We start from the raw sequence: 18,461 nt of genomic DNA, 5'->3' as shown, positions 1-18,461 counted from the left end.
ACCTCCTGTAGTGGCATAAGTTCTGGGCACGTGGCTCTAATACTGAGAAAATCAAGGCCAAAGTGAGGTGGTGACAATGGCTTCTTAGTCTAGGAGACACCCCCAACTTGGATCCCTCTACTTCCTAATGTAACTAGAGCAACAGATCCACGTTAGGGACTCTAGTCCGGGAATCAAGAAGTGCATCCTCATCCTGGCTCTGGGAGACTGATGCAAATTTAGAAACAGAAGAGAACTTAGGAACTCAACAAGTCAGGCTGAGCACCAATCCCGGGCACCCTGAGGTTTGGCAAGTGTATGAAGCAGGGGTTTTCAGTTGCCATCAGCTCCTCCTCCCGTCAGCCTCTACCTTCCCTCACAGACAAAAACCTTACTAGAAGCCCAAGGCAGAAAGTAGCCAGAGCTGAGCTGAGCTGGTGAATGGGGGAGGGAGGATGCCAGGCTCAGGAGCATTTGTACTCAGCACACTTCTCACCCACTGGCCCCCAAGGTAAGTGAGTTGCCCTGATCCACTCACTTCTCAGAAAAGGAAAGTGAGGGGGCGCCTGGGTGGCTCAGTCGGTTAAGTGTCCGACTTCAGCTCAGGTCACGATCTCACAGTCCGTGAGTTCGAGCCCCGCGTCAGGCTCTGGGCTGACGGCTCAGAGCCTGGAGCCTGCTTCCAGTTCTGTGTCTCCCTCTCTCTCTGCCCCTCCCCCCTTCATGCTCTGTCTCTCTCTGTCTCAAAAATAAATAAACTTTAAAAAAAAAAAATTAAAAAAAAAAAAAAAAGAAAAGGAAAGTGAGGCCTGAGGGAAAGGCACAACTTATAAATTAGTGGAAACAAATGTCTCCTCTGAGCCTGTGCCCTCCTCTGTAAAACGAGGGTGTTAAGAGTTATCTGGATGGGGCCCTGGAAATAATCTGTAATTCTGGTTTCAAGCAAAGATGAATTTTTCATGAAGATGTGGCTTCCTGTCAACTTTCAGGGAATATTTTGCTATTTTATAATCTGTCGCACATGTGAACCTAAAGTAAAATGTATAGTGTGCAAGTCTGTTCATGAAAATCCAAACAACATAAATTCGTAAAGTGAAAACATGCATCAGGGTCCTTCTCATCATTCCAAAAGGCCATGAAAAAAGTGACCCAAGCACAGACAAGATCTAAAGTTTTCCTGAACATGAACATTGTGGAAATGACTGGTAATACATTAGATAAGTTCAAAGACAAGTGAGACATCTTCAGTAGAAAAACAGAACCATTTAAAAAATGATCTTGAATCACTTTCCAAATTTGGCACCAATATACAGTCTTTTGATGGCCACAATTTGGTAGAAGATCTAAGGAATCAAAGATGAAAAAGTATCTGGGGTGCCTGGGTGGCTCAGTCAGTTAAGTGTCTGACTTCAGCTCTGGTCCTGATCTTGCGGTTCATGGGTTCAGGTCAGTGTCGGGCTCTGTGCTGACAGCTTAGAGCCTGGGGCCTGCTTTGGATTCTGTGTCTTCCCCTCTCTCTCTCTGCCTCTCCCCTGCTCACACTCTGTCTCTCTGTCTCTCAAAAATGAATAAATTAAAAAAAAAATTTTTTTTTAATGAAAAATTATCCAAAGCTAATTCTAAAAAACTCATTATGCAACCCAAGTGTCCATCGATAGATGAATGGATAAATATGTGGTGTATCTATACACCCACACACAATGAAACACTTCTCATAAAAAAAGGGTGATATCATTTACAACATGGATGGACCTAGAGAGTGTTATGCTAAGTGAGGTAAGTCAGAGACATAAAGACAAATACCATATGATTTCAGTTATATGTGGAATTTAAGAAACAAAACAAACAAATGAAAAGCAGAAGTAGACCCATAAATACAGAGAACAGACTGATGGTTGCCAGAGGGGAGGTGAGTGGGGGATGGGCAAAGTGGGTCAAGAGGAGTGGGAAGCACAGGCTTCCAGGTATGGAATGAGTAAGTCATGGGGATAAAAGGGGATAAGAGCATAGGGAATATAGTCGATGATATCATAATACCATTGTATGGTGACAGATGGTCACACAATTGTGGTGAGCACAGCATAACCTATAGAGTTGTAGAATCACTATGTTGTACACCTGAAAACAAGGTAACACTGTTACATTACAGTGTAAAACAATACAGGTAAAACAATTTAAAAAAGCATTCCACCTGAATTTACCTCAGGATCGAATGAGGTGGGATATAAACAAAATCCTTAAACACTGGGACGGTAGGAAAATATCTGCAATCACATTTCCTCACTTGTGCTTGAGATTTTGAAATTGCTCCAAAACATCCATTAGCTACACACAGAAAAAAACCTCCCCAGAATTCCCTAATTAGAAACTGGAAAGACTAAGCTATGGTACCATCTTTCAGATGGAGTCCTATATGGTTCCGTACAATTACTTCAAAATATTGACATTAAAAAGAACAGTAAAATGACATGGGGGGCATTTTAATCCATTGTGTTAGATTAAAACTAGGCTCAAACTCTAAATCTAGTGCAATCCCAAATATGCTCACAAATATATAGGCAAGCATAAAATCATAAGCTATGAAATACACCAAAATGTTATAAGTGGCTGTCTCTGGGTGGTGGGGTTATAAATGGCTTGTTGTCTTCTATATTTCTAAATATGTGGCAGTGGGCATTCGTTTATTACGATGGTACCCTGGAGACACTTATGTTAGCTAGCTTGTGTGCAATTAGGAACGCAGAGCCAAAGCAAAGGGAGACGCAATGAAAGCCTCTCACGGCTGCGGGCAGCGGGTGGAAGAGCAGCAGGGAGAGGATTAGCTTGAAATGAAACTCATTCTAGCCTCAGGACACAGCAGTTTTCCTTAGAACGTGGAAAAAGTCAGCCAACACATTTGTTTCAGACTAATCCAGAAATTCAGTTTTCCTAGATTTCTCCCTACACCATAAAATCAGAAGAGTCCAAGGCTCCAGCCATAACAATAATCTTTGACAGTAAAGCCTTTCACAAAGTTACATTTAGAACAGATAGAAAAGTGAGTAGCATCTGATGATAAGTCCTATGATTTGCCCAAATGTCATCTGGATTTGTACTCAAAGAAATTACAGAAATCTTTGAGTTGTTCGTTCCTAGACTAGATGAGAATCTGCCACCAAGGAAGCTGGGAATCTGGAAGAAGCCCCCCTCAGCCCCAGGAGGCTGCCGGTACATGGTAGCTGAAATAAACACAGCATGCCTCCTGCTCTGCTTGCAGCCTGTTTTCCAGATCATTCTTCAGTTTAATTTCAAGTTAAGGACTCTTTAAAGTTGAACTTTTTTTTTCTTGATGTTGACTCCTGTTCCAGTACTCATTTTTTATTATACACGCAGTAAATGCACAGATGGGTAGAAAGTGAAAAATACCTCTACTTCCCTTCCTCCCCTGGCCTTCTCTAGCGATAACAGTTTCTTGTGTAACCTGCCACAAAGTCAACGCATAACACAAGCATCTCTTGTTTAAGCTAATGAGATCATGTTATATGTACTGTTTACGACTTTTTAAAATTTAATACTGAAACCTTTTCATACATGCATAGATATTTTTTCCTCAAAAAAATTTTTTTTAATGTTTATTTATTTTTGAGAGAGAGACAGAGTTGTAAGCAGGGGAGGGGCAGAGAGAGAGGGAGACACAGAATCCAAAGCAGGCACCAGGCTCTGAGCTGTCAGCACAGAGCCAGACACAGGGCTTGAACCCACGGACTGCAAGATCATGACCTGAGCCAAAGTCAGATGCTTAACTGACTGAGCCATCTAGGTGCCCGCCCCGCCCCCACAGCTTTTTTTTTTTTTTTGTCTTTTTAATGTAAATCACAACTGTCTGAGTGATGGCCTAGCAGGGTGAGGAGGAGAGCTATACCTAGGAGCCTGAACCCTGGCGTCTGCTCCCCATTCTCCCTTAGAGTAGCTGCAGAACCTTAGGGCAGCTAAAGGAATATAATCCTTCCCTGGATCTCAGTGGTCTCATCCATACAGGTGGCAGGGAGGAGAAGAAAACTTTTTGTGCCTTTAGGACTGAGGCTGAAGCTGGTGACCCTTCTAGTTTTGAGAGTTGTGTGATAAGACCTCCAAAGATGTCTATGTCCTAATCCATGGAACCTGTGACTATGTTACCTTACATGGCAGAAGGGGCTCTGAGATGTGATTAACTTAAGGATCTTGAGAGAGGATGATTATCCCAGTTTATACAGGTGGGTCCACTGTAATCACAAGGGTCCTTGTAAGAGGGAGGCAGGGAGATCAGAGTCAAGATGTGATGAGAGAAAGGAGGTTAGAGGATGTGGGGTCACAAGCCAAGGACTGCAAGTGGCCTCTAGAAGCTGGACAAGGCCAGGAAGGGACTCTTCCCTAAACCTTCCAGAAGGAATAAAGCCCTGCTAACCCAGTTAGACTTCTGACTTCCAGAACTGTAAAAGAATAAATTATGTTGCTTTAAGTACCTATGTTTGTGGAAATTTGTACAACATCAATAGGAAACTAATACAAGCTATATATTATATCTCATGATTCTAAAATGTCTTATAATCAAGCAAGGGAGCACTTACCCATGGCAGAAGGTAAGCTGACAGTAATAAGGGAAAAACATGTACGGAGAAGGAGGAAGCTCTGGAGGAATATGGGGAAAGGCAAGGGCGCTGGGCCTGGGGCTATGGAGTTTGATGCAGGCAGGCTTCCCCTTGGGCCACCCATATCAGCCGCTTCCTCTATGTAATGTTAGCCAAGGGTCTGACTCAGGGAAGAGGGTTCAACAGTATGGATGCTGGTCTAAGGGTCAAAGGGAGGGGAGCTGAAGAAGTGAGGGTTTGGAGTTGGGTAGAGTTTGCTTTTCCTCCAAGTTCATGCTCTATTATTTTGTTGTGTTTTTAGGCAAGAATTTGGGCAAGTCAGAGCTAACAGAAGGCTGATCAACTGTCCCAGTTTGCCCAGGACTAAAGGGTTTTCCAGAATGCAGGACCTTCCATTTTAAAACTGAGAGTCCCAGGCAAACCGGGATGACTTGGCCATCTTAGCTTGTGGCCTGAAAAGCTGGGGTAGGGGCTACAGGACCATCTATATAACACCACCAAAATGTAAGAATGACAGGCTCAGTAAGAGGTTGAGAGATTGGAAGAGAGAAGAGCCCAGTGATCCTAGATCATGAAGATCTCTGGGGAGAGGGGAGACTGGTCAGAAGAGGAGGAGTAGCTCTGAGCACCAAAGGGATCCAGGAGACTGTGATGGAGAGAGGCCAGTGGGTTAGGACAGTCACCTTTGGGAACCCCGAAGATATCAGGGATGGGGCAGGGCTGAAGTCAAAAAGAAGGCTCAAGCCATGTGCCAAATTTCCTTAAGAAATGAGGCAGCCTGGCTGGGAGGTCAGGAGACAGCAGCATGGAGAAGGGGAAAACAGATGTCAGTTGAATGACAGGAGCTTCAAAGGAGCAAAGGTTCTAAACAGGAGTAGAGGAGAAGTGGTCTGGAGGCTGCAGGGGGAATAAAGGGGAACATGGCCATATGACTTCTGGTCTTTTCAACTCCAAAATTCTGACTTACATGCAGGTGGGGATAGATCTTTCCACCGTGGGTCCAAAAGTTGGCTTCTGAGGGTACTGCATCCTTGGCAGGACAGGGGACTATGCTGAAAAACTACCTTGACTATCTCTCTGCCTTAAGGTCATTTCCCAAGTCACAGAAAAGGCTAACAGGTTCCCAATGGGATGTCTTCACTGTTGATCAAGAGAGTTTCTGGAGAATCTCTGCACAGAGCCCAAAGTAGTTGGGCAAAAAGCTGAAGCGAGGTTGGGCTGGAGTTCTGACTGTCTGGGCTGGAATCCTGGTCCCACCACCGACTGACTGCAGTCCTCTGGCAAGTCCTTTCACCCTGCCGTGCCTCAGTTTGCTCCTCTGTAAAATGCAGAAGTCAGACGACCTACCTCAGGGGCACTAACACCACACATACAGCATCATCGATAGCACCTGCAGAATGTAGGAATTTGCAGAGTGAAATGAGGCAGACTTTGTCCAATGCCTCCCAATTTCCATTCCCTACTGCTTCCTGATAACAGAAACCCAACGTTGTTTGGGGATGACAATGTGCCCAGCTCAGTTCTCTCTTTCCCAGGGTCCCTTGCAGTAGCAATGTAACCTACTTCTGGCCAATAAAGTACAAAATCTGTTGGAAGAAGGGAGATTTGGAGGAACACTTTTGCTTTCCTGGTAAGAAGGAGAAACAGAGGCTGGTGACCACTTTCTCCCTTCTTCTGGCCCTGGATACAGAGGTGATGTTTGGAGCTGTGGTGGTCATACTGTAATAATGCGGCAAATGCCAGTGTTCTCAGGGTGGTGGAGAAGAAAGACTGGAGGGTGGGTCCCTGATGGCACCCTGAGCTGCTAAACCAAAGTCGGTGATCACCTACCCTTGTTCCTGTTACACGAGGAAAACAGCTCCCAATTTGTTTCGCTACTTTATTTGGGGTCTATAGTTAATTGTAGCTGGACACATCCCTAAATGATATAGAGGTTTAGCGTGTCTCCATAGAAGGCCCTTACAAAAGCACAGCATACTCTCGATTCAGGTCATCTGCTTCTATCAAGAAAGGAATCAGGTGCTAACAACCCAGCATGAACCCTATGTTTCTTTTCCAAAAAATATTAAAGGGGTGGCCCCAAAAAAAGAAGTGTAGGAGCAGGATGTATAGGTGTGCCTGAGGATACCATAGGGAGGCTGGGCTCAGCAAAGGGGAGCTGCCATCCTCGGAGCTGAAAAATAAGCAGATAATGCCACTTCCCCAAGCCTGGCCCTCGGCCCAAACTCTGCCGAGGACAAACCATCTGACAGAGTAAAGGGAAGCGGATCCCGCCAAGAGCCATTTAACCTGGCTACTTAATTGCTCACTCATAAAAATCACAGAGCCGGTTCTGAATTATGGTAGTGGTCAAGAAGTATGTTGTTTACCTACGACTGCTGTTGCTCGTTTATGCCAAACACACCGCATCCCTTCAAAAGCTTCTTAAACAGCCTCAAGTGAACTAACTGAATGGTAGGATTTGGTAAGCTCCTCTGCTTTCCTTCCCCCACCCGGTTCTCCATCCCCAAGGAAAGGGGGCAGATTGGAAAAAATGAGGTTTTAACTCAAGAGTCTGGTTCCTCGGAAAAGCAAAACTGAGAAAAGATACAACAATGATGGAGAAAGCCAAATGATTAAAAAACAAAACAGGAGTTTACCCTAGGCCGCGCCCACAGGGCTCGCTGCGCTGGCTACCGCTGACACCCCACCCCCTCCTCCACCTTGCTCGGCTCGGGCAGGACTGCGATCAGTTCGCCTCTCTCAGGAAGGCGATGGAGGGAACTCATCTCAAGACCCTACCGGGGTAGAGCAGCGACCAGGGGCGGCTTCCACCAGGCGCCCCCGCCCAGAGGCGGAACCGCCTCCGCTAAGCGGGCGGGGGCTCTACAAGGTGTCCGGCGCCTCCGAGGTCCGCCCGGCTCGGGCCCCACAGCCGCGCAACCCGGGGGCTCCGGGCCGCAAGCCACGCCTCACCGGCGCCCGGGAACCAGGGAGCCCATCCCGGGCGCGAGGCCCGGCTCCGGCCCCCCGGCCCTGCACCCCCAACCCCGCTCCCCCGGGGGGCCGGTCTGGTTTCTTCGGCCCGCCTCCCGGCGCGCAGCCCCCGCCCCGGCCCGCACTCACGCTCCACGTCGTGCAGCTTGGCCCGCTCCTCCTCCAGTTTGCCCTTGAGGCTCTCGGCCTCGCTCTTCAGCGACGCCAGCGTCTGGTTCTCGTGCAGCCCATCGGTTGCCATCTTCGCGCCGGGGCGCGGCGGGGAGCGAAGCGGAGAGCGGGGCGGCGGGTGAGCGGGCGGCAGAGGCCAGGCCGGCGAGCGGGCGGGAGCGGCCCCCGGCGCAGCTCCAGCCGCCTTCTCCCCGAGCGCGGCCCCGCCCTCCGGCGCTGACGCGGGCGGCTGCGAGCCTGGCTGCCGCGGCCGACTCCCCCCACTCTGCCAGCCTCGCCCGCGGACACCCGCGCCCCCTCCGCGCCCACCCCCGCCCTGGCACCTGCGGCGCGCGCCTGGCGCTGTGCCCGGGGCGATGCCCGCGGTGGCGCTGCAGCGCACAACACCCGGAGAAGCAGGGAGTGTAGTGCCCCTTTTACCGGTGGGAAAACCGAGGCTCAGAGACGATCACGTGACTTGCCCGAGGACACGCTCGTAGTGAAGGACCAAACTGGGATTCCAATCCAGGACTGCCGGTCCTGGGACCCGGTGAAGTCCCAGTGACACGGCCTTCCTACCTACCCCCTCCCTGGCACTGATCAGCTCTCAGTGGGACTTGATAGGCTGCGCAGTGGCTGCTACTTGCAGAGTAGGTGAGCAAGGACAGGGCAACGAGGCCCGCTCCACACCCACCACTGATTCCCACCTCATCCTGGGTAGCCCTGGTTCCCCACCCGCCCCCACAACGAACGGGAAACTTTCCTCCTTCGTTGACTCAAATACGCAAAAATAAAACTCGTTTTGGCTTCTGAGAAGCTGTAGTGTACGCCATTAAGACCGCACACTCCGGGTTTTGCTTTTCTTTTTTTCACGCAGAGAATTAAGTGCCTGGCCTGGGGTCAGCAAAAGGAGGTGGTGGCAGGGGTGGGGTTAGTATTCAGGGGCCCAGACCCAGCGTTTTTGAACACACACTCAGTGATCTCAGCTGTGTCATTTCTGAGGCAGCTTCCTCCACCTTAGAATGGAAGGTTCCTAGGAGTCTCTCAAAGATGCAGATTTAGTGACTTTAAGGCAGGCTCAAGCATCTCTTTTTCCCAGTCCTCTGCAATGTGAGGCGCTGTTCCAAGTACTTTACGTTAATAAACCACAACAATCACCCTGAATGGATACTATTCTCCCCATTTTACAAATGAGGAAGTTGAGGGACGGAGAGTTTAAATGATTTGCTTGAGTCACACTCCCAGAAATAGGCAAAGGCAGGATTTGGACCTAGGCAGTCTGGCTGTATTCAGCTACATGCCTCCAGACTTCAGTGTGGAGGACCCAACCATGGCTTCTCCCTTTTACCCCTCCATGACCTTGCGTGTGTGTGTGTGTGTGTGTGTGTGTGTGTGTGTGTGTGTGTGTGTTTATACATGCAAAATGGGAAGGCAGATCGAGGTTACAAATTCTAGAGCAAACATTCCCAAACAGGAGTTTGGTGGCTGTGCTCACCCTTCCCTCCTTCCACTTCTTGTCCTGGGTGGCTCTTCATCAAAGGAAAGTTGGAAGTAGCCTGGGTGGCTCAGTCGGTTGAGCATCTGACTTCAGATCAGATCATGATCTCACGGTTCGTGAGTTCGAGCCCCGCATTGGGCTCTGTGCTGACAGCTCAGAGCCTGGAGCCTGCCTCAGATTCTGTGTCTCCCTCTCTCTGCTCCTCCCCCACTCACACTCTATCTTTCTCTCAAAAATGAATAAACATTAAAAAAAAAAAGTTGGAAGTAATCTATATTAATCTAAGCATGGTTGTCTAGGAGGTTAGATTCTGGGCTCTTTGGTTTCCTTATCTGGGACATCTACTTCGGCTGTTGTGAGAATTGAATACGAGAATGTGAGTGAACCTCTTAGCAGACACCGCCATCATAGCAGATGTGTTTTAACTACCAGCTCCCTTTTGATTCAACTACCAGCTCCCCATTGATACAGGTTTATTCATCACTTATCCTCAGTATTTAGCATAATAGATGGTATATGGTAGGTGCTCAGTTAATGTTAGCTTATCAAGTGGATATATAAAATAGAATATATATCAAGTGGATATATAAAATAGAAATATAAATGTATAATTAAAAATAAAACAAATACACAAAATATCAATGTGTTAATAGATATATACAACTATTTATAAAAGTGAAACTATTATATCTGCTTCAGAGTTTGTAGAGCAGAAGCGTAAAAGCATGGGTGCCATCCAGATCATACTGCCTGAGGATAACTCCTGGCTGTGCTGTGTGGCCTTGGGTGATAACTCCTGGCTGTGCTGTGTGGCCTTGGGTGATTTACTTAACTTCTCTGGGTCTCAGGCTCCTCCTCTATAAATGGAAAACACCTCCTCAAAAAGCCTCATCCTGGGTAACCCTGTAGAGCATCCCATGACACATAGTACTTGCTCAAAATTAAGGCTCCCTGATACACTTGAGCAATTCATATGAAGTAATTAGAATGAGACACTAGGCCATGGGAGACACTTCTCACCAGGATCACCTCAGAAGGCCTGGCCAGATAGCATCCTCCCATCACTTCCTCAGGCTGGTGCCTCGTGGCCCCTCGTGGGCTGTGTGTGCCTGCTCAAGGTCTGCCTGTGTGTGATCTGGAGCGAGCAGAGCTTCACGCTGGAGCGTGTCCTCCTCTGGACGTTCTCTCTGTAAACTAAACCCCACGTATCTCCCAATCTGGAGGGTCTGCCATCTAGAGATGAGGACATGCAACTTTTTAATAGCTGGGAAAGTTTACAAAGTGCCTTCCTGTACTTTGGTTTCCACTCCTGTTTCTAGGTAAGGAGTCTGGAGAGCAGAAAAGTTGAGTTCTGCTACCTTTCAGTAGTAGTGGAGTTACAGGGTTGCCTCATTTGTGAAGAGGGAAACTGGGGGCTCACAATCCCAAACGCCCAGATAAAAATCAGCTGTCGGTCACTTGGATGTCTCCTCAGCCACAGGAGGGTGTCTGAATAATTGGGAACCCGCAAGTGCTTATGGTGGAGATAGCCTGTGACTGTGTCCTGAAAAGTGCGTCTGACCTGGGAGAATCTATGATGCTACAGGATGTGACGACAGGGATTCTGGGCTCCTTGTGTCCAGAGAAGAAGGTGTTTAAAAAACAAAAGAGCTAGATTCACAAATAGCACTGTACCAGGATGGTAGGGCCGCCGGAAAGCAGGCCTCTTTTAAGAACTGAATGTCCTCGGTTTGACGATTTGCAGAGCTAAGTTTAGAACACAAGGTGCTTCAGGTAGAAGCCTGTTATACTAAGCCTGAATCTTGTGACATCAGGATTGTTACACTTTTCCAAAGCCTGTGTGTCACTCTGGGCTGTTTACTTGCCATTTGCTTTATGAGAACATAAATGGAACCAAGAAGATGAATACTGTCTTTTCCTCTTCAGGTGGATAGAATGTAAAATTCTCCTCTCCTCTCTTTGATACATGGTTTTTAAAATGTGCTGATAATTGGGGGGTTTCCTATTGGGCTTCTGGAGAAGAGTGCTCCACCACCTTTGACCAGTTGGGGGCTCTGCTCAGCCACATTACTGAGCCCAGCTTTGCAAATCCTCTGAGATAGGATTAATTTCAAGGGCTTCAGCCATGCTATGGGCATTATGCTGCAAGATCCGACTGAATAAAGCCGACGCATAGTCACCTCTAGTGAGGATTGATTTGTGTTCTTTGAAAAATGTCAGGATTTATATTCAGTCCCCAGCCCTCACTGAAGTCTCAGGCCTAAGGAACACTTTTCCCTGAACTTAATGTTGTTTACTACTGAGGCCCTGTAGGGTTCAGTCTTCAATAGAATTGTTCCTAGGGAGAGCTGGACCAAGGTCTTTGGAGAGGTACTTCCAGGCTGTTTATTTGCCAGAGTCCCTTTTATCTTAGTTGCTTGCCTAGCAGACTAGTAGAAAGCAGAAGCAAAAAACATTAGTCCTAAAAAATAATAATAGCCAAAACATTCATTGAGCACATCCTGTGCCGGGTACTACTGTTTTAAACACTTTATCAGGGGCACCTGGGTGGCTCAGTCGGTTAAGCATCTGACTTCGGTTCAGGTCATGATCTCACGGTTCGTGGGTTCGAGCCCTGCATTGGGCTCCACACTGATGGTGCAGAGCCTGCTTGGGATTCTCTTCCTCTTCCTCTCTCTCAAAATAAACAAACTTAAAAAACATAAATACTTAATAAAATGAACTCATTTGATTCTTACAAAGCCTTATGAGATAGTGCTATTATTCCTATTTTACATATAGGAAAACCTACCTCCTAAGAGAGTAGAGATCTGCTGGCACACCACCACCAAAGAACACAACTTGGATCTGAACTCAGGAGGTCAGAGACCAGCGTCCAAACCCTGAACTCCCATGCTGTACTGCCTCACTGAGCCCATGTGTGCTGTATATGTGTGTGTATGTGTGTGTGTGTGTGTGTGTGTGTGTGTGTGTGTAAATTCCCCTGTCACAGGACCCAAACATTAGACATCATTTTAAAAACAGGTAACTACTTAAATTTCTAAAAGGTGGCACTTACAATTTCTGCACACATTGAACAGTAGCTGAGCTGTTGAGATTTCTTGAAAACTGGTCTCAGAGCTCGTTGTTTGAAACATTTGTCACAGGAGCCAAATACATTAACTAGAAAGGTCTGATCACACATTTTTTTTTTTTTTTTGCCCAAAATGAAGCTGAAAAAGAGAGAGAGAGAAAGGGACATATGTGCATGAGAAAAGCCAACAGAAACAGCTTTTTAAAACCTCATCTTCCTTTTATCATGATGGTTGCTCAGACTTCTACATGTGGGATGAAGTATATGCAGTTAATGTATAACCTTTGATTTATTACAACATGCTGGGTCAACACCAACTCGTTTATTTAATCAGGAAGAAAGCATTAGACAATAGGTTTTCTGGGGTTACCATTTAACTGGCTCTTTTGGCAGCTTCAGACATGGATGCAATTAATCTTTGCAGCACAATATTAATCCTGTGGGGCTTTGCAGTGGAAAGCATTGTTGTAATGGATACTATAATTTAAAACTTAAAAAAATTCTGCCTCTAAGGTACACTTTTGGAATAAAGAGTCAGAAAATGGTAGAGCCTGATCTCAACCAATACTGTAAGGCTGAGTAAACGCAGTATTGGTTCTCTGCAAGGGACACATCCCACTTATTAAATATTTGACAGCCACAGACCCAGGGTCCCTGTCTGTCCATCAAGAGGTCAACAGACAGGCCCAGGCACTGGAGGGAGAGCAAAATTACGGAAGCAAAACCATCTGGTGGCTAAGGGTGCTGGCTCTGGCTGACCAGATCCTGGCCCCACTACTTAGGCCAGTTACTTTGACCTCTCCGGATCTTTGCTAATCGATCACATGGGGATCTTAACATGTATTGTCACAGGGTCATCAGGGGAATTAGAAGAGACAGTTCATGAAGCTTAGCTCAAGGCTGGAATACCATGAATGCTCCATAGATGTTAAGTTGCCCTGTGAGTGCCTACAGTAGCAGCAAAAGCAGCATAGCAGTGGGAAGGGGGTGGGGGTGGGGGGAGGCTAGAGATGTGGAAGAAGCAGAGCCTAAGGCCACTTTTCAGGCAGAACACAATGAAGGCCTTACTTGGAACAATGGTGTAGGATGTATGTGGACCACACTTAGGAAGAAGGAGCCAGACTTGGTGACATGTGGGGACAAGGAGGGGGAGATGTTTACAATGCCTCTTAGGTTTCTGTTGGGGAAGCTAGGTGTTGCAGTGCCACTGCTGGAGATGAGGACAAGAGGGTAAGAGGGGGAGGGAGCAGCCATCATGGTGGAGCCGATTTAATAGGTGTTCCAAAGAGTGGGACACATCAAGATTCAAAGAAATAACCCCCTGAATATAAAGATATTTGGGGGGTACTGGTCTGAACATTTCAAAGAGCCAAATTTGAGAAGAATGTATTTATGGGGCAGGTGGCAGCGGGGACACTTCTAAGGGGGATGTCTATCATGCAGAGGTCACCATGGGGCTGGAGAAATTGGGTTGAACTCTGCCACAGCAAAGGGGCAGCTGATAGTAGTTCTGGAGATCTCTAAGTAACAGAGTAGAGGACAGTCCTTTAAGGATGAAAGGTCAGAAGGGAACCAGCTACTGACCACCATGGAGTGCTTGGCCCTGACTGCTCACAACCACCCCAGGAAGGAAGCAGACATCTGTGTTACAGCTGAGGAAGTGCCGGGGGATTAAACATGTTCAAGGTCAGTGGTGGAGCCTGAATCTGTGTGCAGTGGGACTCCGCAACACTTACCATGGAACTGGCGCAATCAGTCTGCTCTGCCTTTTCATGAAACACTCAAGGGCCTGCCCACTGGAGCCTGGCCTTTGGCGAGGACCCGGTAATGTTGCCCCCCACTGCCCACACCTGCCAGTCACTAGGTCATGCTGAGGACTCCAAGTAATAGCATTAGGAAGGTGAACCGTGGGTTTTTCAGCAAGGCAGCAACGTCATTCAAGTGGATTATTCCAGCATTTGTGCTTCCAGAAGTAGGTCAGAGAGAGAATGTACAACAGGGGAATCAACTAGGTTAGGAAACTGTTATCGTGTTCTGGGAAAGAGGAAACAAGCTCTGGATGGAGTAGCAACTGTGGAAATGGAAGGAGAGAAGAAACCTGAGGGACCGAGTGGAGAAGGAATACAAGCATGGCTAGGCGTTATGGGAAGGCAAGAGAAAGGGAAGGAGAAAAAAAATGCCAATATCCCAAATCTGGAAGGAGACAGTGAATTTTAAACTCTATCAAATGATAAGAGCTGTACATGTTTATTAGAAATAATTGGAAACAGAAGGACATGAAGAGGGACAATCACCTGCATGCCCTATACTAATGAAGTGACTGCTGTTAACATTTTGTGTTTTCTTCTAGTGTCTTCATAAGCATATATTTATACTCTAAAAAAATTGGAACTGTATGCCATGTATAATTTTGAACTTTAGTTTTTTTTGCTTCATAGTGCTATTGCATATTCTTGGAAAACACCGTTTTCTAATGGAGACCACCAGTTTTGAGACATACCAACCTTAAATCGCTTCACACAGCTAGCATTTTAGATCTGGTTATTAAGCAGGCAAGCAACAAACTAAATTAGAAATATTACAGTATTTAAAACTATAAATATTATACATGGGCATTGTAGTGTCAGGAAAAATCAAAAAGGTATAAGGAGGAAAATAATCATCTACAATCCCACTGCCCAGAGAGACGCCTGTCCACATTTTGGCATATACAAGAATAGATTTTATAGTTTTAATATTTTTATACACTGGTGTTTTTCACTTAGCATCTGTATCATGTCTAAATTTATTCTCAGCGCATTCTACCATACTTATGGTCAATAATCCTTTTTATGGTGAGGGAACTTTTCCCAGCTAGGACAAGTGTCTCAGTGAACATTTTGACAAGAAAAATATAAAAATGTCCCATTTTAACAAGCCTTGGGCACCTGGGTGGCTCAGTCGGTTGAACGTCCGACTTCGGCTCAGGTCATGATCTCGTAGTTCACGAGTTCAAGCCTCGCATTGGGCTCTGTGCTGACAGCTCAGAGCCTGGAGACTGCTTCAGATTCTGTGTTTCCATCTCTCTCTGCCCCTCCCCTGCTCAGGCTCTGTGTCTTTCTCTCTCAAAAATAAATAAATAAATAAAACATTAAAAAAAATAAACAAAAAAACAAGAAAACAAGCCTTGACATGAAGTTGTTCTGCGGTTGTCCATAGAACTCAAACCTTCCCCTAATCCCATGCCAAGCACAAAATGTCCTTCCAATCTTTCACCTAAATATATAATTTGAAAATTACTGAACAACCCATCACCCTATATTTAAGAGTACAGGCCAAAGATAGAAAGTCAGAAGTGAAAGTCCCTATAACCTGCTCTGCGTTTTTTCCCCCTTATTTAGATTTGGTGCACATTCTTCCAGACTCTTCTGACACCATAGGTAAAGCTTTGTGAGTTACACAAAGAAGGCTGTTAGCTATTTGCCTTCTTCACCTCATTTATTGTCAGTACTTACAGATCTGTTTTGTGATAACAGCTTTGGTATTACTCTATACTATGTCCTGTCATAATTTATTAAACCAACCTCCTATTATTGCATATGTAGGGTATCTCCAGTTTTTACTTATAAAATAAAAGTAAAATGGGCAAAACAACTCCCCCTCCACCCAACCACGCTTTGCTTGTGGAATGTAAACTGGTGCAGCTGCTGTGGAAAACAGTTTGGCAGTTCCTCTGAAAGCTGAACAGAGTTGTCACCATATGACCCAGCAAATCCACTCCCAGGTATATGCCCCTGAAAACTGAAAACACATGTTCACATAAAAACTCATACATGAATGTTTGTAGTAGCATTTAAGCCCAAAGTGTCAACAACTCAAACCCATCAACAAATGGGTTTATTTTTTGATCAACAAACAATATATGGTATACCCATATAGTAGAATGTTATCTGGCAATAAAAAAGAATGAAATCAGGAGCACGTGGGTGGCTCAGTTGGTTGTGTGACCAACTTCGGCTCAGGTCATGATCTTACAGTTTGTGAGTTTGGGCCCCACATTGGGCTCTGTGCTGACTGCTCAGAGCCTGGAGCCTGCTTCAGATTCTGTGTCTCCCTCTCTCTCTGCTCTTGACTCTGCTCAGGCTCTGTCTCTTGTCTCTCTCTCTCTCAAAAATAAACATTAAAAAATTTAAAAAAAAGAATGAAATTCTGTTACAGGCTGCAACATGGATGAACCTTGAAAACATGCTAAGTGAAATAAGCCAGACACAAAAGGCCACTTACTGTGACTCCAATTATATGAAATGTCCAGGATAGGCAAATCCATACAGACGGGGAAGGTAGATTAAAGGTTACCAGTAAGTGGGAGGAGGGGAGAATTGGGAGTGACTGCTTAATGTGTAAGGGGTTTCTCGTCTGGGGTGATGGAAATGCTCTGGAATTAGATAATGCACATCCTTGCATATGTACTGAGAACCACTGAAATGGATGCTTTACAAAGCTCATTTTTGTGTGTGTTATCTCATTAAAAATTATTAAAATTTTTTTAACGTTTATTCATTTTTGAGAGACAGCGAGAACAGAACCTGAGTGGGGGAAGGGCAGAGAGAGAGGGAGACAGAATCCGAAGCAGGCTCCAGGCTCTGAACTGTCAGCACAGAGCCCGACGTGGGGCTCAAACTCACTGACCGCAAGATCATGACCTGAACCAAAGTTGGACACTCAACAGACTGAGCCACCCAGGGGGCCCCAAGATTATTATTTTTAATACAAGACTTTGAACGGACCCTTCACAAATGCAGACATTCATATGGTCCATAAACATATTAGAGGCGCTCAATATCATTAGTCATCAAAGAAATGCAAATGAAAACCACACTGCTATACCAGTACTTACCCACTGGAATACCTAAAATTTAAAAGACTGACAATTCAAAGTGTGGCCAAGGGTGTGGAGAACTGGACCCTTTTCCTTGTTGGTGGGAGTATAAACTGGTACAACCTCTTTGGAAAACTGGTTGATAGGACCTACTAAAGCTATACATAATCTGTGAGCTGGCAATTCTACTCCTGGATATACACTCATCAGAAACAAATACTTATATCCTCAAAAAAATGAATAAGGATGTCATAGCAGCTTTATCCAGAATAGCCCCATGGAAGAACCCAAATGTTCATCAACAGACCGGATAAACTGTGATATGCAATAAAGAAGAAAGCTCTGATGCACATGACAGTGTGGATATAGCTCACAGATGTGACTATATAACATTTGTATTAAAACCTTCCTATTCCAGGGGCGCCTGGGTGGCTCAGTCGGTTAAGCGCCCGACTTCGGCCAGGTCACGATCTCGCGGTCCGTGAGTTCGAGCCCCGCGTCAGGCTCTGGGCTGATGGCTCGGAGCCTGGAGCCTGTTTCCGATTCTGTGTCTCCCTCTCTCTCTGCCCCTCCCCCGTTCATGCTCTGTCTCTCTCTGTCCCAAAAAAAATAAATAAACGTTAAAAAAAAAAAAAAAAAAAACCTTCCTATTCCATAAGCTGCATTCTGAGGCTTATGTTCACATGCAAAGTGTTACTTGGATCCATTTTTAAAACAGATTATATGACTTTACAGATGCCTAACGTTTTCCCCCTGGATGCCAGCACGAAATACATTTTTAAAACAAAACACCTTCCTAGTATTTCAAAAGAAACACATGCAGGTTGTAGAACAATTAGAACAGGCAGATTAACCCCCCAACCTCCCCTTACCTGTGCTCCTACCTCCCAGAAATCCCACCTAACACCTTGGTGTGTGCACATAGGAACACTTTCGGAGCGTGTGGGAGAGCCTGCATATATGTGAGTACATACATACCTTCCAGAGAGTCAACACTTGGAGCGACCAGCTGAGGAGTCAGTCAGACCTGCAGCTCCAAGGGGAAGGTGCTGAAGCAGAAGCCTCACCTCTAATCTCCTTATCTGGGTGTTGAGACTCAGCAGCTTTGTCCCTTCCCACGGGCACACACTGCTGATGGCATCCTTCTGCTCATCCGCACCAGATGCCCTCAGAACCTCCGCTGACCTGTGTCTCGGGCTCAGTTCTCTGCCCTCCGCAGGAGGCAGACATGGCAGCTTTGCCCCTCACGAATCCATTTCCCGCTCCACTGAGCAACCCTAACATTCCCCTGTGACTGTTACCAGCGCCTCCTGCCTTCTC

At 46.1% G+C, this 18,461-nt stretch overlaps 1 protein-coding gene across 4 annotated transcripts in view; it reads right to left on the bottom strand.

The window, feature by feature from the left end:
- GNB5 (G protein subunit beta 5) overlaps positions 1-18,249 on the bottom strand; it is a 61,557-nt gene extending 43,308 nt beyond the window's left edge. The window contains exons 1-3 of one of the 4 annotated variants that reach the window (XM_045449722.1): positions 18,120-18,249; positions 12,269-12,422; positions 7,692-7,803 (exon numbers count right to left, since the gene is read on the bottom strand). In XM_045449722.1, coding sequence (XP_045305678.1) covers positions 7,692-7,803; positions 12,269-12,394 — 238 coding nt within the window. In that variant the 5' untranslated portion in view covers positions 12,395-12,422; positions 18,120-18,249. Of the gene's footprint in view, positions 1-7,691; positions 7,969-8,056; positions 8,173-12,268; positions 12,423-18,119 lie in introns of those variants that run through there. The other 3 variants (XM_045449725.1, XM_045449724.1, XM_045449723.1) reach the window with 3 other exon arrangements.
- Positions 18,250-18,461: the final 212 nt, after the last annotated feature.

Source organism: Leopardus geoffroyi, chromosome B3 (genome assembly GCF_018350155.1).
Source record: "Leopardus geoffroyi isolate Oge1 chromosome B3, O.geoffroyi_Oge1_pat1.0, whole genome shotgun sequence".
NCBI classification, from domain to species: Eukaryota; Metazoa; Chordata; class Mammalia; order Carnivora; family Felidae; genus Leopardus; species Leopardus geoffroyi.
The sequence above is the reverse complement of the archived record's forward strand: the minus strand, read 5'-3'. Positions and strand labels throughout refer to the sequence as shown.